Source organism: Sinohyriopsis cumingii, chromosome 5 (genome assembly GCF_028554795.1).
Source record: "Sinohyriopsis cumingii isolate HCF-2022 chromosome 5, ASM2855479v2, whole genome shotgun sequence".
NCBI classification, from domain to species: domain Eukaryota; kingdom Metazoa; phylum Mollusca; class Bivalvia; order Unionida; family Unionidae; genus Sinohyriopsis; species Sinohyriopsis cumingii.
Genome location: NC_142965.1, coordinates 117285384 through 117309629, shown reverse-complemented (window position 1 = coordinate 117309629; position 24246 = coordinate 117285384). Strand labels below are relative to the sequence as shown.

General features: G+C 33.6%; 1 protein-coding gene across 1 annotated transcript in view; it reads right to left on the bottom strand.

The window, feature by feature from the left end:
• The window catches only part of LOC149800050 (uncharacterized), a 40135-nt gene extending 16409 nt beyond the window's left edge, over positions 1-23726 (bottom strand). The window contains exons 1-9 of the mRNA XM_089959593.1: positions 23622-23726; positions 17767-17839; positions 14479-14570; positions 13176-13228; positions 6910-6968; positions 5960-6082; positions 3836-3935; positions 1876-1983; positions 205-311 (exon numbers count right to left, since the gene is read on the bottom strand). Of these exons, the coding sequence (XP_089815719.1) occupies positions 205-311; positions 1876-1983; positions 3836-3935; positions 5960-6082; positions 6910-6968; positions 13176-13228; positions 14479-14570; positions 17767-17839; positions 23622-23661 (755 nt within the window). The 5' untranslated portion in view covers positions 23662-23726. The remainder of the gene's footprint in view (positions 1-204; positions 312-1875; positions 1984-3835; positions 3936-5959; positions 6083-6909; positions 6969-13175; positions 13229-14478; positions 14571-17766; positions 17840-23621) is intronic.
• Positions 23727-24246: the final 520 nt, after the last annotated feature.

The following is a 24246-nucleotide window of genomic DNA, read 5'->3' as shown; positions in this document are numbered from 1 at the left end:
TTTTAAAGGAGGCCCTCTAAAACAATTTGAACCAATGATGCATATTTTCTGACTCATGAAGAAAAAAATGCTGATGATTGTCTCATACCTTGGCCCCACATTTGACCAACCATCTGACAATGAAAACTGTTCCTTGAAATTTATTGCATTGATTTATTAATGTAAAGTGAAATTTGTTTAGAGAAATTTTAAAAGTGAACTTACTGTCCAGTCCTGACATCCCAGACTGACACAGTGTGATCAAATGACCCAGTAATGAGCTGTGATCCAGTAGTATTGAATGAAAGTGATATGATTTCTGCTGAGTGGCCCTGCAAAACATAAATAACATGAATATCAATGTATCCACTAATTATACTGTTTATTCCAATGCCATAAAATCATGAAAGAAAACATTCCCAGGTCTAAAAGAACCTTTTAGACCAATATTAAGAACTTTTTTTTTGCATCAAAATATGTGTATTGATATTTCCAGACTATACTTGACATTAGAACATGCAAACACAAGAAAATACCTCAAAACAAATACTTCTTTATTCTGTTAAAATACACCATGAGTGAAATTTTCTCAAAGTATACTGACACCTTATTGTTAAAGTTTGTCACACAAAACTATATTTGTGTCACATGCAAACACATTTACCTCAATAATCTAATGAGGTAACTCCTTTTGGGCCAATCTATTGCTGTCAATATTTAATGCATTCTGAAATCAAGACTGAATAGAAGTACCATAAATAGTACATGATATGTCCACCATGTAAAGTCATCTTGCTTTTCAGTCTCAGTGACATTGACCTTTGAGCCAAAATTGACAGGGTTAGAGTTCTTGTCTCAAATGAAAGCCACCCATAAAGTTTGGCTGTTGTTCATGGTAGCAGAATTTAGTCACTTGGTAGGAAGCATCTACCATCTAAGAATCCCTCAGACCTAACATATATCTTCCTTCTCACAAATGTAACTGATATGGAAAGTTTACTCAAGGTATGTGGTACAGAACTTAAATAGTTTTGAAACAATTGTTTCTCCTTCTTTCACTCCCTGTTACCTTGACCTTTGATATTTTGTACTTCTTGTCTTAAATACAAACAAGTCACAATGTTTGGGTAAAGTATGTGATAACGAACTCAAGATATAATTCAGAAACCATGTTTCCTTCTTGTAAACAATGTGACTTTTAACTTTGACTTTTAAACCCCAAACTCAATAAGTCTTTCTTATTTATAATGCTAATGTCATTTACAACTTTTGCCAAGGTTTTTGGTATACAAATCAAGTCTCTGTAAAGAAAGTTTTTTTCTTTCTGTCATTGTATTTAAACAAAATAGGTAACAGGTTTATGGATAGGCAGACAGATGACAGGAGTGGAAAATATCATAACATGATAAGCTCCACCTTATGGTGGGCATACAAAAGGTGAAAAATATAGTAAGAAAGAACTCCATCACGGAAGACTTCTAAAAGCTACGATAGTTCTATTTTCTAATTAGAGGTAGCATGGTCATGCAACAGGTACTACAGAATCAGTATCTGACAGTCATGGATTCAAGTCCCACCATTACAATTGTTGTTGTAGCAAAGCACTTGACCTCACATAAGGTTAAAAAATAATTGTAAGATTATGATTCACATGCAAAGGACTGGCATCAACACACCTATAGTCACGTCATACCTTAAATAAACAAGGATAAGGTTCCTTTCCTGTGTAGGCTTGAGAAAACTTTAAACTCAAGCCTTTATAGTTTTTGGAAATCAAACACTGGTAACAAGAAAAGATGGAAACAATTTTTCTGTGTATAGATTTCTAAATATTTGAAGCCATCTAGTTCCACTCTCTGTCAGCTACTTGCGAACAGGGTGATGCGGATTACTTACATTTAATGATGCCACCTCCTGCCCAGTCTGTATATCCCATAGTTTTGCCGTTGTATCCATACTGCCTGTAGCTATCATAGAACTCTGTGGATTAAAGCTTAGACATACCTGTGGATAAGCAACAGGGTATTTTATCAGTTACATTTCTCATTATTTCTAGTTAACATGTAAAATCAATTCTTTTAAAAGTAAAATAGGTTTCTTTGATAATACTTAACCGATTAGAATATATAGCAAAGGAAAAGATGTTAACCATATCTTTGATTTATTTGGCATTAAAACAAGATAAGCTGTTTAAATAGATTTTATTTCAATTTTTTTACATTTAAATGTTGTTGTTTTTTTTTGGTGGGGGGTTATATTTGATATCAGTTAGGCAGGTGGGTTTAGAATTTTCCAAATTAGGACAGCCAATCTATATACACACTGTTTCAGCAGACATGAAGATGGCAACATTTTCCTGGGAGTCTGCAGCTAGATTCAAGAGATTATTTTCCCTAGGTTTCCATCACCTGAGGGAAGCAATCAGAATAAGTCTGCGCCTGGAGTGACAAAGGTTGGAAACTTGGTGTTCCACCTCGTCACAAAGAGGACTGGATGCCTCCATAAGCCAAGCGAAGATGGAACCTCATGCAATCTGAACATTTTATCCTTTGGTCAAGCTGATGATGTCTGGCTTTCACCGAGATTGAAAAATATTTCGCAAGGGTCTTAAGAACAAGTAAAACCCAAGTCCTAATGATGGGTATTCAAGGGACACAACTCCTCTCCATCAAGTCTCTGAATGCTGGAAATTGAAGTCATTCAGAGTCTTGACAACATAAATCTTCATGCCAAATTTGATTAAAATCAAGCAAGATAAGCTGTTGAAACAAGAGCTAGGAAATGAGCAATCAGGGGCCTTAATTTCTCCAAAGGATAATAATGAAGGCTGAATTGAACTGTTTTGAGATCTCATCAATATAAAGCTTTATATCAAATTAAATCTAACAAATTCCCAGTAATGTTTCAGAAATCAAACTGCCGATGGATCGATGGACAGAATGAAAGATGAGATAAAGGTCTCCACTAATTTCATCCAGCAGGGCCCTAATTTACAGAAATGTTATTTCTTCTAATAAGGATCATTTACTTGAAACAGCATGTGACACAATTGATTACTAAACTTTAAGTACCATATTTATTCACTTATAAGTCGAGTCCAACTGCAAACAGCACAGAACCAGACCTGCCAGCACATTATGCATTGGCAAATCAAAGTCAATGTTGTTTGTTCTACTGATTACTTCTAAAAACAACATGCACTAGTTCTGGTGCACATTAACTGACAGTAGATGTATGTGCAGTTTACAGTTGTTTGTGTATATGGTACTATTGACTATTAGAACAAAGAATTAAGGATATGCAGTCTGACTCAGGCTGGAAAAAGGGCACAAAATATATATCTGAGGGCTCTAAAGTGGGGTGCTGCTAAAGTATGAGCAGATGTAGCAACTGATGAATGACAAGATTTGCCACTACGCCTTCAATCAAAGGGAAGATCACTCTTATCTGAAATCTGTCTCAGTATATATAATTTTTAGACCTTTTAATGCTAAAGTAACCCAGAAAATGGAAAAATAGTTTTTTTTACTTGGAAGGGCTGGAATACTGCATGATCTCTTACAATATTATAGTTAGGTAATGTATATGAAGAAAAAAATAATGGTAGCATTCCAAATAGATGGAGATAAAACAACATAGCATTCTGGACATTTTTCTCTGAATTCATCACAATACATATGCTACATGTTGAATTATCTCTGTCTAAATTGTCATCAAATTTTGAAGAAATTAACAAAGATTCCTAATTATGATAACTTTCATTAATGACCTTTGAAATGAATGATACTATATCTGTCAGAAATGAGGGATTAACAGGATTTTTTTAATAACATAATAACAGACTGGTATCATTTACTATTTCTGACGTATGGCCTCTGAATGTGTGGTAACATTTTCCCGTATCTGAACTCCACAGCTTACAGGTTTTGTCAAAGGAACCAGTTGCAATCTTGTCCCTGGAAAAGATTAAAAATATACCTTAATATGGAATTATTTCATTTTTTTCCATGCCAAGCATTGTTAAATATCAGCCATGGCAGGATATACATGTATTACCATCTTAGAGTGTACTCAAACTGTCATTACACTCCATCTTAGAGTGTACTCAAACTGAAAACACCTGACAATGCACAGTACAGTCTTTAGGTTCCTGCCTGATGTTATTGCAATACAATTCAGGCAATTTTACAAAAATTTCAAAAACATAACAAGGAAAAATCAGAGCAAAAGAAATTTAGCATTCTGTGAGAAACTGAGCCCAACAAGTTGTTGTTGTTGTTGTTGTTGTTGTAGGGTTTAACCCCATTTTTCAGCACATGATAGGCTATACATGGTGGCCAGTATTAATGGTGGAGGAATAACCCGAGAAAACCCCAGAAAGAACCACCGACCCACAAGAAGCTACTGGCAAGCTTTCTCACATACCCACATTAGCCCAACAAGTGAGACTGTGAAATGCTCCAAAATTCAGTGAGATGTTTCCTCAGTCATTGAAAGATCACAGGATGATTTTGTTTAACAGTGAGTATACATGTAGACTGTGAAATGCTCCAAAATTCAGTGACATGTTTCTTCAGTCAGTGAAGGATCACGGGATGATTTTGTTTAACAGTGAGTATACATGTAGACTGTGAAATGCTCCAAAATTCAGTGACATGTTTCCTCAGTCAGTGAAAGATCACGGGATGATTTTGTTTAACAGTGAGTATACATGTAGACTGTGAAATGCTCCAAAATTCAGTGACATGTTTCTTCAGTCAGTGAAGGATCACGGGATGATTTTGTTTAACAGTGAGTATACATGTAGACTGTGAAATGCTCCAAAATTCAGTGACATGTTTCCTCAGTCAGTGAAAGATCACGGGATGATTTTGTTTAACAGTGAGTATACATGTAGACTGTGAAATGCTCCAAAATTCAGTGACATGTTTCTTCAGTCAGTGAAGGATCACGGGATGATTTTGTTTAACAGTGAGTATACATGTAGACTGTGAAATGCTCCAAAATTCAGTGACATGTTTCCTCAGTCATTGAAAGATCACAGGATGATTTTGTTTAACAGTGAGTATACATGTAGACTGTGAAATGCTCCAAAATTCAGTGACATGTTTCCTCAGTCAGTGAAGGATCATGGGATGATTTTGTTTAACAGTGAGTATACATGTAGACTGTGAAATGCTCCAAAATTCAGTGACATGTTTCCTCAGTCAGTGAAGGATCACGGGATGATTTTGTTTAACAGTGAGTATACATGTAGACTGTGAAATGCTCCAAAATTCAGTGACATGTTTCCTCAGTCAGTGAAGGATCACGGGATGATTTTGTTTAACAGTGAGTATACATGTATCTGTGTTATAAATTATACAAGACACCTCTTATACCACACAACAGCATATCACAAAGCACCATGTTGCATAATCCAAAGTCATGGAAACAGCCAGCAATATGACAATTAGAACATACCATATATATTCAAGTAAAAGCCAAATCTAACTGCAAAGATCCTGATATGCCAGTGCAATCTGCACATGTAGATCTGGGTCTATTTAGTTTGTTAGGAGCCATCAGTATAACAAACAAAACAATCTCTAATCTACTGGTGCATATTGTGATACCAGATATGGGTCTCTGTTATCTGTCCTCACCTATACTTGGAGTCCAACTACAAACTGCACAGATCTAGATCTACTGTCGCATAATGCATCATCACATCTGGGTCTATGCAGTTTGTTAAAAATAATCAGCAGAACAAACAATACAGATATAATCTGTCAGTGCATTATGGAACTGAAGACCAGGACCTATACTTTTTGCAGCTGAACTCAACTTATAAGTAAGTATATATGGTAAGTGTCTCATTTAAACTTTAAGCATGTTAATTTTTTAAAATTTATAATGATTAATCACAGTGAGAACAAACAAACAAAATTAATATGCCTACAAAACCGTTTATTTAAGGAGGTTCTGAATAACAGCTTACCCATATGGATTGTTAAAAGCTATGGCATAAACTACATTTCTATGTCCTTCCAAGGTGTGTAGTTCCTCCCCAGATGCTGTATCCCATACTTTGCAAGTCCTGTCGTAACTGCCAGTGATGAATCTAAAAGAGAAATCGACTACAATAAAATATTACCAGTACCTCTAGAAAACTTAACTGCATATTAATACTCACATCCATAACAGTTGAGAAATTGCTGGAAAATATAAACTAAGTTCCACCTTTTCGTCATCCTTGGAAATTTCAAGCCTGTTAGATGAAATAAAACTTATGGTAAGCTTTACCTGAATTAGGTTATATTTTCTCATTAATTTGTCTCAATGTACAGTTGACATCTGATTTATGCTACAGATGTGTTCCTGAGGTTATGGCGTAAATAATGATTGGCTTAAATCTAAAGCAATGTAAATGCAAGTATGTCAGTTGCATGCAAGTCATGGCAGATGGCACCAGTTATGGAATAAAAACTAGAAAAGTGGCACAAATTGAATGCTATTTCTGCAACATAAATGGCATTAAAATTAAAGCATGTAAATTGAATTGGTGTATAGAAAGTGTCATCTGTAGCAAGTGGAAAATAATTATCATTTTTTCATTTGAGTTCTTTGAATATTCAAAGGTTTATTGCTTGCCACATGATGGAGAAGGAGTGGAAGGAAGGGAAAATGGAGAATGAAATAAGCCTAAATATAGAAATACAAGTTTGAATATCATACATAATGGCTGACATAATTCTGTTAATAATACCAGAAAAGAGAACAAATTAAATTTGGCAACAATCAATTCAACAATAATATCTGGGGAAATTTGGTAATGTAATTGATAGACAATTTTTTTTTAAATTGTCAAAAACTGGATTGACATGAAAAAAAATGGTGGTAAACTGTCTTTAAAAATTATACATAATAAATTTTCACACTTGGACTTACCTTGAACCCGACTTGTTGAATGCTACATTGGTAAGTGGAAGTATATGAGCACGGAGCACCTGGAGTAAAAGAAGGAACATGCAAAATACATAAAAAGTAAAATAACAATAAGTTACTAAAAGATATGGCAACATGGAATAAGTAATCAAGTTATACACATGTAATGATTTAACATTTGTTTGCATACTGTAATTCTCTTAGGTGAAAAAGTAAAGACATAGAGGACTTCTACATTCTTTAAGCAGGTGTAGTGGAAACACTGTATTGTGTCATCGAATGTTTCTACTTCATTAGTTAAATATTTCCTAATATATGTACTCACAGAAATGTAGACTTTCTTTTTATGACCCATTTTTTTAAGACAAAATCCACTGCCTTGAATGGAATTTTTCCTTCCATTGTATATAGCTGTAATTTAATGGTTCCAATACTACGTCAATAAAAGATGTTCTGAAAAATTACTATAATTCCAGGACAACTTTATATAAATATAGCTTGTACATTTAAGGCTTCAAATTGTATAATTTTTTTCTTCAAATTAATGATTGCTTTAAAAAGAAAATGAATATATTTTTATTTGTGTAAACACATTTCTAGCAGATTTTTACAGTGAACATTGTTGGGGTAAGGGTGCTATAGAAACAACTGAGCGACAAAAGATTTAGATGGTTGTAAGTTGGCTATAAGGATTTATTTTGTATTTTTCTGAATCGTATGGACTTGGCAAGCTTACAGTCTGGTTAAAAGAAAGATGCTGCTCCAAAATTTCAAGTGTCATTTCATATCGGTTTGCAATTAACACTCTTTCGATCCCAGGCTTCTTTGTCATTTTCAAACATGGATATGATTGTGTTGAGAGTTAAGACCTCTAATTAAACAATTTTATTACATTTTCCCTAAAAACCTCTACTGTTTGTTGTGGAGTGTAAAGGGTATACAATAGTGTATGGGTAACACTGAATACTAAATAGAAATCGGTCATGTACGCTTAATTACTCACAATTTGCACAATTCATGCGGAAAACTATTTTTAAAAAAGTTATTCCTTGAAGCCTACATTATGTTGTTATGAATTCCATTTTGAAATTTCTTTAGGTCTGTTCATCTTGATGGAGAGAGAGAGAGAGAGAGGAAGGAAGGAAAAAAATGAAGGAAATTAGTCTAAATACAGAAATACAGGTCTATCATACATAGGGGCCAATATATTTCCTAATGGGAGAAGAAAGTGACATCACAACTGTAGTGATAAAAATAGTATCACCTCAGTGATAATATCAATTTTCTCCCACTGATATTTTTCAAAATTTCATTATGAAATGTATAATAAAATAAATTATTAAATCCATAAATAAATATTACCATGAGATAAAATGGTTTCTCTGGAAGTCTTAAGAACAAGTGGTCTGTGTCACAAGTGAACCTTGTACTTAAGGGTATTCCAACAACCAGAAGGTAACTAATGTTGTTAAAGTCCATTATACCCTATACTGCTTAAAGTCAAGTCAAACCGCACAGATCCATAATGCACTGACAGATCTGGGTCTATGCAGTTGGTCAGGGGTAATCAGTAGAACAAGCAGCAAAGACCTGATCTGCCTGTACATATGTGATGGCAGATCACAGTCTATGATATTTGTAATTGGATCTGACTAATCTGGTCTAAACGGTAACTGATTCCTATAAACCACGAGATAAAAAGAAGTCAAACAATACAAGTATCAGTGATAAAATTAAATTAATTTTTTTTTAATGGAATCCATGACTGGACCTGCATTTTACAAGTAGCTCCAGTGACCTAGTGATTACAGCGTCCAACTCTGATGCAGGAGGTTGTGGGTTCAATCCCAAGCCGAATCATACCAAAGACGTGCAAAAATGGTACTAACAGCTGCCTTGCTTGGTGCTCAGCATTAAGAGGTTAGTGTTAGGACTGGTCAGCCTGGTGTCAGGATAATGTGACTGGGTGGGACATCATGCTAAATGCCTCTGTGGCATGATGCCCCAGTGCTAGACATCACTATAAACTGCCACACTGCAGACATTGTAGTGATATGACTGATTTAAAAAAAAAAAAGCTACATTAACAATCATAATCACACACATACACACAAACAAGTTAGTAGTACAATGAAGTGTCTTTATAGTGAGGGACCACCTTATGTTGCTTACATCTATCTTGTACTTTCCTAATCACACAGACCAGGGTTAATGCAATTTGTCATAAATAAACAGTAGAAAAAATACAATATCCCTGATTTGCTAGAACATCAGTCAACAGCAAATAAGGGTCTAACTGAAAAATTTACAAAATAAATAATAATAAAATAAACTGTGTTGTTCATGAAATGAAAATTCTGTCCATGATAACATTTTCCACTGTGCTTTAAAACCATAATCCATGTTATTATATGCTCACTTTTTTCTCCATTAACTTTACATTGTCAGAACCATTCAGTATTTTACGATACTGAACTCACGTGCACTTCATAGAGCACTCATAAACGAACTACTTTCTATTGTAAACAAACAATGAACACATTTACATCCTCCTTACTGCACTCAAAATGAAATAAACATTATATTCATTATATTCCATAATGTCTGTTTAATAATTGCAATTGAAAGAGTTCATATTTTCCTCACATTAAGACATTAAAATTTCAACCATTCAAAGACAGAACAGAAACACACTTGCAGATGTCAACACACTGCTCCTTCGCTGCTGAAATCTGATGTACTTCATGTAGAATTGGCTCAGAAAAATCCAGTCCATAATCATGAAATTTCATAGAAACGACAAATATACCAAAATCTATTCACTCTGGATTGAATGAAAAAGTTGCTGTAATGGGCATTCATTCACAATATGACTCCAAATTTCATTTTTAAGTAGACCAAAATGGCATTTTCTTTCGAAACGTATGTCTAGTATGTGACTAATTTCAAATTTATCCGGGCAGAGTTATGTGCAGAATACGGCATACATTCAGTTACTTTGTTTCATGTAGTGTATTTTTGTTTGCATAATTAAGTCTTTAGGTAGAATTAGAAAATGAGCAAATAATAAAAAGGTTACTGCATTTGTATGGGAAAATATCATTTTATCAGATGGATATATTGCACTGCCAAGGTTGTGCAGTATTTCCATCAGAAAAACTCATTCATATTTTCCCATACAAATGCAGTAACCTATAAATACTGGACTAAAATAAAATTGCTACCTACAAACTTTCATCACTGTTTGTTGAATATATTATTCCTGCACAGGTGATTTCAAAATCATTGACTCTAGTAATCAGTAAAACGTTCCGCATCAAATACAATTAAACCCTCTCAGATATAAGAATGATCAATTAATTGCACAACATTATATTTATATTTTTTTTTTTTTTAAAATGATATTTTCACACAGCTCAAGGTCCATAAAATAGGTGTGGGAATGAGTATCCTGTCAAAAGCTGTCCATATAATAAAAGATATGAGTCCTTAAAAATAAATTAAATCTGAACTTTATGATATTTTAATTATTTTATCAAATACACCAAGAAAAGTGTACTAGAGGTACTTGACAAGTTCTATACATTAGTAAGCAGCATGCCAGTGCATACCATTCAGAGTATTCCCATGTACCGCAATACAATTGCTCAGTCTGATTATCCAATTATATATTCACTTTCTGGTATGTTTTTCAATCACAGGAAACTACACATCCAACTGCATGGGCAGCTTTCAAACTGTCTGCACCCCACAAGTCACTGATAATGGGGTTCAGCCAAAAATCACTAGGAGCTAAATCAAGGCTGTATGTATGGAGAGGATGCTCCATCAGAAAGTCTGTCACGACAGCCGATTCATGTGCTGGTGTGCTGTCGTCATCTTTCCCTCAGGTTTCACAACTTTTGGCAATACTCTGCAGAAATAACATGTTCAGGTACACTAGCTGAGTCAGGCACAGGTACCTTGACAACCGATCTTTTGCGTAGAAAAATGATGCACATAAAACTTGATAGTCTGACATTGTCAAGTGGTCTCTGCTCATTTTCTTTGATTAAAACTTTATTTTCTCTTGAATTAGGTTAAAAAAGTGAATTCATGCTTCAACATTGACAATCGCATTAAAATGTCTGGTCAATAAAATCGTGTTTCGCTGGTAGCTATTTTGGCAATCTCAACCAAAGCATTTTTATCAGTTGTCATCTTAAGCAAACCTTCTGGGCATCAAATGATTCATCAGCATACTAAAAAATACCAATGAATTAATGACAGTGAAAACAGAAATATCCTCCACTGTGTCAAGCATCTTCATCCATTGCCCCTTTCATAGCAGCCATTTCCTGGTCACCAATCATAGACAATGGTCTTCCAGAACAAGGGTATTCTTCCATGGATTTGGCCCCTTCTTTGAAACAAGTAAACAATATCGAAATATTGGATATGACAGACAATTACATCTGTAAACTTTATCCAAGTCATCCTTTCAGTACCATGAGAGTGCCAAGATTTTACAATATGTTCTTTGCTATTGTTATTTCTCTCCACCATTTTGAAGTTGATGTCATTTACCTATGTTTCATCACATGCATATATTTGCTGACTATGCAGCTGAAGAACACAGTCTATTTATAGGCATTCAAGTTACTGACAAATTCAAAGAATAAAAAATTATATCAAAAACTTCAGAACTTTTCAAATACCCATCATATTTTGGCAAGTGATTCAGTATGACAGTTGTTGAGATCATATCAGTTCTCAGTGACAGAAAGTCTAAACAGCTGATCTAGGACAGGTCAAAAATTGCAAAAGGTTATCTAAGATTTTAAATACTTTTCATTGACTTTCTCACTATTTTCTTCACACGGCTATTACTGTAACTATCAAAATTGTATAACCATAGTTCTTCTTCATTATTTAAGAGATAACCCACACAATTTTTCTTTTACATCAAACTGATTGCAGAGTTTATAGTGCTGTGATACACTTAAGTAACAACTGATGTCACATCATTAATGTCATTGGAGCCAGGGTGGCCAGAGTGATCAAAAGCACTCGCCTATACAAATCACTGCCATCTCAATTTTGTCCGCATGGGTTCAAGTCTTGGGCTGTAAGAAAGCAAGCCAGTAGTTTCCTGTGGGTTGGTGGTTCTTCAAGGGATTTTCCCAGATTCTTCCTCCATCTGCCTATCATGTTTTAAAGAATCATGTTAAACCTCAAACGACCAATCCCCACCCCAATAATGGAATAATTTAAACTAAAGTACACATCACTTTGCACTGTGCAGAAGAGTACATTTTATAAAAGTGAACATTAATGATGTACATGTACTGATTTTAAGCATGACTGTCAATAGGCATGTCAAATAGAATAAAAATGCACAAATGGCAAAGTTCATATATCAGACACCTGTTCATAGCAGACAACATAGCAAAAACTGCTCATAAGTTCAATTATACAATTCACCTCTAAGCATGTCTACAAAGGACAAAAAGGGTGTGGTCCATTGAGTGTATCTTATAGTTATGTTTCATTATAAGTATTTATTTCTATTTTAACAAACTAACAAATTTAAAAGGTCCATACTGGTTTACTACAAACAGGTTCCTTTGAAATTTGTATGCTTATATGAACTTCATTGTTGAAAATAGATGATTTACACTTCCAAAATATGACCTGAAATTTCTGTGATATAGGGAAAATTCACAAATGAAAGAAATCAAATGTCTTTCATGTATTTGTCATGTATATTTAATTTGTATTGTTTGCTGGCATTTGCTGTGGTTAGAAACTATGTATATTTAATTTGTATTTTGTGGTTGACCTTGGTCTTTAATTGAGGGTAGAAGCCTATCTCACTACTCATATCTTTTTATCTTGTTTGTAAGTTATAAATAGGTTGTTTACAGAATAGGTTGTTTACCGCTGTTGAGTTCAAGGTCAAATTTTGTTATAGAAATTAGGAATGTTCTAAAAGCAAGTTGTTTACTAATCTGAACCTCATCCTGGTTCTATTGTGTGTCTTAGCTTTGTATATAAATGTTGTTTATATCAGTAGTACTAATTCTACATCTTCACATCAGTCTTAGTGGAATCAATTTCAGTCATAAGATAGTCTCACTATAAGGCAGTATACTCTATCACCCCCATGGACAGTGTTATAATGAGGGAGTACTGTCAAGTACTTGATAAAGCAGATTCACTATAAGGCAGTATACTCTATGACTCCCATGGCCAACATTATAATGAGGGATGTACTGTAAAACTCTTACCTTGAATAAGTAGAAATGGTGGTCATCTTTCTGACTTATTTTTTCCTGTAACCCTGTTCAACTGTTAAAGAAAATCTTATGATAAAACTTCCATACAGTTTCTCTAATAACTCATATGCAAAAACGTTATGATGGATGGCAGTCTTTTCTATAAAATATACCATACTTGTGGTTATATATGAAAAAAATATAACATAATGCATTTAGAATGATGGTTAAGATAAACCAACACCTGGTGCTTCATAACATGGAAGACAATCAAGGGAGACAATGAAAAGCAGATTTACATCTTTAATTCACAAATGACAGCAAAATATAATCACTGATTACAAATCTATGTGTAGTAGGAAATAACAATTTGTAAGATCAATGACAACTATTTAAATAAAGTCAGGCAAATGCACCATAGCCTAGCAATACACTTCTATAAGTACATACTCTTTACAGAGTTAACATATAACCATAACCTAGCAACACACTACTATCTGTTTATACAGTCTAAGAGTCGACATATACTCATAACCTAGCAACACACTACTATCTGTTTATACAGTCTAAGAGTTGACATATAACCATAACCTAGCAACACACTACTATCTGTTTATACAGTCTAAGAGTTGACATATAACCATAACCTAGCAACACACTACTATCTGTTTATAAAGTCTAAGAGTCGACATATACTCATAACCTAGAGTTGATATATACCCATGAACAAGCAATACACTCCTACCTGTTATACAGTCTACACAGTTGACATGTATTGAATGATTGCAAGCTCTATGGCCTTAAAACTGAGTTTTATACAACAATAATCAGTGGCAATAACAAGTACAAAGTTAATATAAAAATAAAATCCTCTAAGATATATACCAAAAAGTGAAAATAAAAAAACTTCAAAATATTTCAAACTGCTTCTATTTTGGCTACATTCAACTTGAAAAAACTGCTGAATGACAGGGCACCTGCAATAATAGTCACCTTCCTAAATAGACTTGTGATCTTCCCCATTCTCCATTTCATCTTTGTATTTTACTACCCCATAACAACCAACAACCAGCAAAACTTTTACATCTATTTACACTATATCAGGCTGGCTTGGGCAGCCATGATTATTCTTTGCATTCAATATCTGGTATGTGATAGAGAATCTTACAAAAATGATTTTGATCTCCACTATTTAATCTGGAAACTGCACAAAAAAGATGAATGATGATATAATATTTATTGGTGTCTTGTGCCATATTCCTTAAAAAATGAAATTATTTTCTGTAAATTGTATCACTGTATTTAAAAAGGATACTCTCAATAAGTTTTCGCACTTGCTCGGCTTTTGCAGCTGTGATTAGTGGCTCCTTCTTCGTTATCTCATCAACAACAGCATCAACATCGGTTCTAAACATAAAAATAAATTTACATTGACGAGCAAACATAATTAATAACTTCAAGACAATTCAAATTAGCATGAAAAAAAGTTGCTCTATATTAAAATAAATCAAAGTTAGACAGTATTAATTAATGACAACAACTACCCTTCTATCTACGTCTGACTAAGCATCATTCTACATCATTTGTAATCCAGTTAAAACAAATAACATTATTTATTATATACTTAAGTGTGAAATAAAAGACTTATTGCAGAAATAATTTTCATATTTTTTCATTCCTATATTTTCACATGTGAAAAATATATCCTATGCTCACATTTGAAAAATATATCCTTATATTTTCATATGTGAAAATTCAAGGTTTCCCGTCATGCCATGTGAATATCGATTTTGTGTGCCCACAAAAACTGAACATGCAGTAACAAAAACGAGCAAGTAGTTTGTGAGCCAGAACAAATAAATACAAACTACTTTGCATTTCAGACATGGAAATTAATCTTTGATAAAGAAATTTAACCAGATGCCACTCACATCTCTCCAAAGTTATTTCCCCTTACTTCCTTGAAAACAATGACCAACCTGCTATGGTGCATCACTTAATTAGATGTGCACTATTTTGCAATAGTCAAATAGTTTACAAAAGGACAAAAAATGTAATTTACTGCAACAGACTAGTTCATCCAATCATATCACTTTCTTAAGTCATATGACTAGGCAGAGAAAGTGATCTGAATTTATAAAAAGTGGTTGCAAGTATGCATTTAATGCTAAAGAGTCAGTTGAGTAAGTAGTAAAATGACAATTTTCTTTTCCCATGTTATTATCAGATATATTTCATCTTGTTGTACTCAAAATGATATATTTTAACTTGTGGCTTTGGATCTCATTAAAATAACATGTTTTTGGTACTGCATGAGGAAATATATCCAGTATTAACATAGGAAAAGAAAATGTTCTCTATATTACTCACACAGGTCCAAAAGATAAATGCAATAATAATATTGGGTTGGAAGTTAACCATGTCAAAATAATTCCATATATTTGGTAGAAACTGGTTGTATTTTAAATATTTTTGAACTGTGGTTCTAATTTGGGAAACTAGACTAGCAAAGGTGTTCGTGTTAGGAACCTAACAGCCATATGTAGTATCATATGGTAATACACTTTCTGAAAGAAAGTCATTCTAATATATATATATATATATATATATATATATATATATATATATATATATATATATATATATATATAGAGAGAGAGAGAGAGAGAGAGAGAGAGATAGAGAGAGAGATATGTATCTATTTGTAGCAACAGCCATAATTAATGGGACAAAACAAAAAGTTTTGTATGCAGGTTTTCCACAAAGTTGCTATGGAAGCCAAACTGCTGCATGGGGAGCCACCTTAGGGTACATGTCTTAAAAACATTCATACCAAGTGTGATCAGAATCGGCAAAGCAATTTTAATGAACCTGAATAAAGGTTTTCCATGTTTATATAGAAGCCACACCACTGCTCAGGAGCCATACAGAACATGATTATTAAAAAGAATCTACTAAGAAATATTCCTACCAAAATCTGACTCAGCCATTTTGCAGAAGTGGTAAAAAACAGTTTTGAATCTGTATGCTAAAGAAGCCACACTATTACTATGGGAGCCATCCTGAAAATAAATTTTATAGTGCATGTCCTAACATTCTTACCAGGTCTGTTCAAAATTGGATCAGCCAACAAAAGAAAACGCTTAAAATAGGTTTTCCACCTCCTCTCAAAGGAAGCCACAATATTGCTAGGGTAGGCAAACTAATACAGAATTTTGATACAGCATGTACTAGAACCATTTCTACCAAATTGGTCAAAATTGGCTTCTGGAGAAATTGGTCAAAATTGGCTCCTGGAGAAATTGGTCAAAATTGGCTTCTGGAGAAATAGTTGAAAATATGTTTTTCATATGATTGCTATCAAAGCCAACTCAATGCTAGAGAAGCCACCCAAGACACAATTTTGACACCGCATATTTCTAACAAACATTTTTACCAAAATTGATGAAAACTGGCTTAGCTGTTCTGGAGAAGATGTTGACAATAGGTTTTCCATATGGTTGCTGTGGACGCCATACCATTGCTAGGGAAGTGAACCATGGCAAAAATTGTATTGAGCATGTCCTATGAAACATTCCAACCAAGTCTGACTGAAACAAACTCTGCCATTCTAGCAAAGTCAAACAGGATTTTAACTGATTACTTTGGACAGCCAACACACATATTATTTTAATAAAGCATATACTAAAAACATTCCTTCAACCTTTTATCAAAACTGGCTGAGTTGTTCTGAAGAAGTCAAAAATAAGTTTTCCATTTTGATTACTAAGGAAACCATATTACTGCAAGGAGAGCATGTTCCGAGGATCCTACGTGCCAAGACAAACTGAAACTGGTCTAGCAGTTTTTGACTAGAAGTAACAAATACTGACATTGATGGACCATTTCATTTAGGAACAACAAGACCCTGAGATGAATGGGAGAGTAAAACTGCATGGCAATCCCAAGTAGTTTAGAGGAGCAGTGATAACAAACTTGTGTTAACAGATGAAGACAGGTGATGAAAGAGACTATCCCATGAGCTCTTTTCGGATCAGCAAAGTTAACAAAACTGAGTATTATTCATCAATAAACACAAAAATTAAATTTTCTACAGGTACAAACTTCCATTAAGTTAAATTTCTCTAGATTCTAAGAAAATATCATTAGCGTGGAGGTCAAACCAAAATGGTAACCAACACTGTTTTGCCTGAAATAGATCAAAAATGCATACAATATATTGTTCTATTGATACCTACGCCCAGGAAAAATGTTCTGTTACAATAATGTTGTTTGGTATGGTATAGTACCATAGCCAAAGGCGACGACGCTATACATGTACTCCAACAAACACTGTAGGTGCACAGTTCCCAGGGAAGAAGACAATAGTAGACTGAGTACATCGTTATGATCTTATGCAATCTTTTATAATGTCAACTAGCAGCAATAGTGCCAGCCGGAACAGGTCTAATTCTGACAAGCAAGTGTTGCATCCTATAGTCGATCAAAAATGCATCCAGTGTTGAAGAGAGACAACCATAACTTGAAAATTAATCAAATTATGTATTAAATGTACATAAAACATTAATGTTCTTGTCAGTTCTCTTAGTACAAACCAACTTACTCTGGTTTTAAATCTAACAGATCTATAGATTTGCTCTTCAGGTTCCCACCTTGCTCATATTCCAATATAATTCCTGCAACAACAAAAATTAAACCATCAAAATAATGCAAGCATTTGTGGGATTATTCTGCATTTGACTAACTGAAAAGGTTTCTGTGACAAAATTTAAGTCAATATTTTATAGCCATAGCCACTTTATTTTTTTACTACTCTACTAAAACTGGAATCTATTATAGGATATGGTAAAAGAATATCATAGGATATGGTAAAAGAATATAAAATATGGTAAAAAAATATTATAGGATATGGTCAAAAAAACATTTTTTAGTGCCCGATACATGAATATATTTTAAAACAAACCCCAAACTGGCATGGGTTGGATATGCAGCCACTGTACATGTCAATGTAACCGACAAATTCATAGTTTACTCATGTCAGACTCTTATAAGTTTTGAACCTCACAAAACCTAAGCAACACAGTCTATACACGAAACTAACTATCCAGCATATGCAGAAAATCCTTGATGTTATAATTGCTAAAACTGCAATTGAAAAGGCCATTTTGAAATTAAATGAGAATGAAATGAAGAAAAAAAAATGAAATGAGAGTGCTCTTTAACACAGCCTACAACCTAGCCCAATATGAAAAACCATTCTGATATGCAAAATGCAGTGCATACTCCAGGTAAAGCATATTGGTAAACGTATTGCTAATTATCTCAACAGACCTGCAGCAAAAAACTGTATCTGTCAATTAATAAAGTCTTGAGAGAAGAGGTTAGGGAAAGCTTGAATCCCAGTAAATTCATTCCTGTTCTTGCTAAAGGCTGTATAAATTCATTCCTGTTCTTGCTAAAGGCAGTATAGATGTTACCATGCAGGAGAAAGAAATAGAGTATATAAGATACCTGATAAAAGTTAAACCCTTTAAAAAAAGAAATACTTTGTACATTTCATTTTATTCTACATGGTGTGAATTTCCACTTCCTTTATTAACTGATTAGATGACAGCAATAAGTCTGTAACATTTTAATTGATGACATAGATGATAAAATTCTGTGATGTATATCTACATAGTGTGCTTAACTTTTACCCATGAGGATATATATTATGTGCTTAACTTTTGTCCATGGTTGTAGATCATACTTTAAGATAACTATAAACATGTTGACATGGCCTTTTGACATTAGAAGGTTCAAGAAGAGAACTTATTTACTAGTTGGTGTTATTTTCCATTAACATGATTGAGTATTTGTTTCCTTTAGGAAATTCTGTTGTGATATAGGTTCAGTGGGGAAGTTTAAAGAATGAAGTACACAAGATTGTTTATTCCTACCTTAATATCAGTCTTTGGGAATCTATAGTCAGAGATTTTAGTTTTGTTCAATTATAATTTGAGAGTAATTATTTACCAAAATTATTCATTTGAATTACAAAGTGCTCATTAACTTTTGGAAAGTAATTATTTACCAAATCTATTCATTTCAATTACAAAGTACTCATTAATGTTTGGACATAAATACTGTTTTGGAATCATTGAAAACTTGTTCAAAGATATTCTGGATTATATCATTCTGATACATCGAAACTACTGGTACCTCAGCAAATTCAGAACACCTTAGGAATTCACTCAGAACACTTTACAATTCTGGGCTTGTGACAGAACTTGCAGGATTATTTGGGATTTAATTCACAATCATGTAAGTTATTTTTAAATTTTCATTTTGTATTCGTGGAAATTAAACTGTATACTGAATTTTACCAAACCTGCTTCTTCTGTTACTTAGTTTAAGACCAAAAAGTTGTTATCAGTGTGGCATTGCACCCTAAGCAAAAAATATTACACTAAAGGAGTGGCATGTGCTTGCATTTAAATGACAAAATGCATGTTATGACCACTTTCATTTAAGCGGTTTTCAAAAGATGCGATCTTTTCTATTTTGATACAGTGAATTTACTAAACTATATTTGGAAGACCTAAAAGAAGAATCAGCAAAGGAAAATTCATGTAAACATGAAAGGATAAAACATCAGGCTGCCACAAAGTGTGAATGAACTTTTCCTCCCAAGATACAAGTCAGGCTCCATGACAGCAAAAATATCAAATGTAACAGAAGCGACAAAGAAATTTTAAGTCACATTGGTTTGATAATTGGTCATGGCTTGTGTTCATGAACTCTTATTATTGAAAGATGTTTTGCAGTTATCTCAAACTGGCACAGGCTGGAAATTCAGCCTGTGTATTTCTCAATGGAACTGTCAAATTTTGGATTTAGTCAAGCAAATCTCTTGACAGTTTTTAACCTCATAAAGCCTGTACAGCACAGTACATGTATGACTCAAGCCTGCATGTGCATAAAATCCTTGAAGTTGCTGACACTCCACTAGAAATGGCCATTTTAAAACTAATGGTAATGAAATGCACGACAAATAATAGGACAGCTCTCCTTAACACAGTTGAATGCTGGCTGAATTGACCCAAATTATGGGCTTATTCGATCCAAATGTGAAACTGATTTGGAGCATGTGAAATATTAAAAGGAAAACAATGGAAGACTAATAAACGCTTTCGCCTGCATAGTATGAGAATGTAAAAGGTTGATTTTCGGCTTTTCAGTTTGTATCAGATAGTCAGTGGCAAATTTCTAGCTGAATTCAGAACAAAATAGATATGAGCTATTGCATTTGGACTTTATAACCAAACTAACTAACTTTCAAAAATATAAAAGTTAACTTTTCATAAATCAGGCCAATATCAACACTATCAAAAAGTAATGCAAATTGACCCAATGTATTTACTGATTTCTCATGCAAATAGTGCTTTCCTGTATAAAGAGTTATTCATGACAAAATTTATAGTATAACATACTCTGTTGTTATCACTTAGATTCTGTTGCGGAGTTCTTTTTAACACAAAGTGCAATAATAGGTAAAGTGATGAAAGCTGGGAATGTCGAAATCAGTTAAAAGGATAAGTATCTGGAACAAAATGAGGCTATCTATTATATTACAAGTACATGGGTCATGTATGCGCATTTACTCATTTTAAATAAATATTGTACATTGTTCCTTTAAAATTTAACACTCATTTTCTTTAAAAATATTCAATCCTGATTACTGAATGCTCTGCACCTTAACTGTCACCAAGAAACTTCCAGATGAAAATTTATATATTGCTATGGACTTTTACAATGGTGGCCATGTACTAAACAAGGGTCAAAATAAGGTTGCCTCAAGTGGAATTGTCATAATTGAGGGTAGTGCGAATTTGTTTATCAATATGCGCAGCTTTCATTGTGACATCACACCACATGATAATCAATCTGGACTGTACTGGATCACACCTTCTATCTATAAATACGTTGACGCAGTCACACTTGACTATTAAGCAATGGGTGTGCATGGTCAAAATTAAAGTAAAGACAGAAGTGATAGGACAGTCGGAAGAGTAATGATAGGAAAGACAGAAATAAGTAAAAGAGTGTCAGTGTGCATTTTCGTCCCTTTATACTCAGACCAAAGTGGCTAGGAGACAATGAACCTCAACTGGCATAGCCCTGAGAATCACCAGGTCTTACCTGTAGCTGAATAGTTCATTAGAATGTGATTTTGGAACGCCCCAACTTGTGAGATACCAAGTCAGGAGCTTCTGCAATTAATGTTGTTAATTTGTTCCAAGTCCCTATTGTACATGGGACAAAGCTGAACTTGAAACAATTTGTCGATGCTGACTTTAAATGGAACTTTTTCCTGTGGTTTGCCCTAGTATGGCATATGCTAGGGTCAGGTATTTGTCCGCTGGTATGTCCACTAGGTTGTTTGCTATCTTGTACAACATGGTCAGCTGCCCTTGGTTTGCCAGGATTTCATTTAGGTTAATTTTGTCCACAAATTTCTACATACTTTAACATTGATTTTGCCATATGCACCTCTCAAGGCATCAAAATAAATACCTTCCAAAGGAATATGGATGTATACAAATCCAAATGAAATGAATACTTGCCAATTAAATTCTAAAAAATGACACCTATTACTGAAATAGTTGGTGTTTAATGCTTACATGACCAGTGTGACTTGTTCTATAAACACTTTCTTTAATATTAATATGTTTATATTTTGAATGCTGGCTGACTTGGACTGTGGCTTATTCGGCCCAAATTACAGGCTTATTCGGACCACATGACTGGCTGATTCGATCCATGTGAACTTATATAAGAAAAACCGTGTAACACACACATTATTTAGTTTAATAGTCATTATTGTTTTTGCAGACATACTAAAAGAATATAAAACGTTGATATTCGGCTTTTAAATTTATGTAAGACAGTTGTTGAAAATTTCTAACCGAAATCAGAACCTCCATATTAACTAAAGCATTTAGATTTTTTCAACCAAAATAAAGAATATATATATATATATATATATATATATATATATATATATATATATATATATATGCAATAAACTGACAACAAACAGTGAAAAACTAGTATCTAAAACTAGTATCTAACTTGCCTTAGCACTTTCAACTCTTAATGAGTCTTTTTCAAAGGCAAATACAAAACATAGACAAGACAAACAAATAAAACAGAAAAACGGTTATGTTTGCAAAACTTTACATGGCTGTTTCTACAGGAATTAAACATTTAAATTTACATTGTTTCAACTAGTTTATTTCAACTTGTTGCGGATACCGGAAAATATTTTTATTGACCTAGAAATTGATGAGCCATTATGACATCTGTTATTTTATGTAAATTTATGTAAGCACAAATTATATCCAGGATATTTCATTGTTATAGTAGTAATTATAGGCCATTAAGCAAATTTAGAGAATTATTTGAAAGAAAATGTTATTTGTGCATGGCTGTCTTTTTCTAGTCTTCTTGGTTTAAACTGCTTGGTTTCAATGTTCTAAGGTGGCGTATCCAGTAAGATTACTTTTCTTTCCTGGTTTCAGAACTATAAACTAATAAAATGTAGTCATTTTTATAAGTCGTATTTTACAGCTGTTATAGCTGCTAATGAGCTGATAACTGATGTCCCCATTTTATTCTGAAATGAAGCCCTATACTGTTTTAGCGATTTTTGTCCCCAACAATCTGCATACAATTTAATGATTGATTCCTTAAAGTTAAACGGAAATTAATGATCTATTCCTTAAATGCATATTTGAACTGCTCAACATACCTGGGAAATAATGAGAAATATCGTGTCTAAAACAAATGTGTCACATTTAAATCTCAGATGAAACTTATTGATATTTCACATGGTCCGAATCAACCAAAAATCTGGTCCGAATCAGCCCGTAATTTGGACAGAATAAGCCTGGTCCGAATCAGCTTGTTACCTATATTTTTTCATTAAAGAAACATACTTTTAATTAATCCGATTTCGGCATTCCCGGTTTCCACTGCATTCTAGCCAACTGAAATGTAAGTCAACGCAACCTGAAAAAAACGTCTGTTTGGTTCTGTGACTATTCGAATTTATTATAAGAAAGACATCAGACTAAGTCTGACTAAAAGACATTACGAATTTAATTTGCAGAAAAGCGTCTTTATGGGCTGCCAAGTGTGTGAGATATTCCTGTAACTTTTACTTCTCTTTCCGACGTTAGTCGATATCAAAACACGTTACACAGTCATGTTATTGGGCATTAAGACCTCGACCCTTGAAACATAAATATCAGGGTAAATGTCTAACGTTGTAGGACTGCTCTGATTGAATGAGGGCATGTCTGTGCAGATAAGACTCAAGTCAGCAAATTTGTATGTGATCAGATATAACAAGTTTTGAAAAATACAAAATATACTATTTACACATCAATTCCTATGTTTACTCATATAACAAACCTGGTGGGTAGTAACGGAGGAGAAATCGCTTTAACTTCATGACTACAGTTACAGCGTACGGTTTCTAGAAACAATAAATATGGCGTTCCGGAAGTGCCAGAATAAATCAGGCAATGGATTCCTTTCAAGGTCCGGAACAAGACTTGCACAGAAACTTTATCCGGTAAACCGTTACATGATGGAAATGTTATCATTAGTCTACTATCCTAGTAGCATATCAAAATTTAATACCAGCAAAAATTATGCGATTTTCGTAAATTAATGTCAAGGTTTATTTACAGACATATCAACGATGCAGCCTTCCTTATACTACCCCCCAAAAAGAAGGAAACAACAACAACAAAAGAAACAAAAAAAAAACAAACAAAATCAAACAAAAACAAGAATTTAGGCATAAACAGCTCTTGTCACATAAAACTTACATATAAATATAACATGGATTCTTCTGGAAAACTAGATGATCAGCATTATTTCTGCTTGTGTAAATATTATATAATTGCAAATCATATCGGTATCTTGACAAGTCTTTAGATAGCATTGTGTAATATCATGAGGTTCAGATACACTATTATCACCATGTTAACACTATTATCACCATGTTAACACTATTATCACCATGTTAACA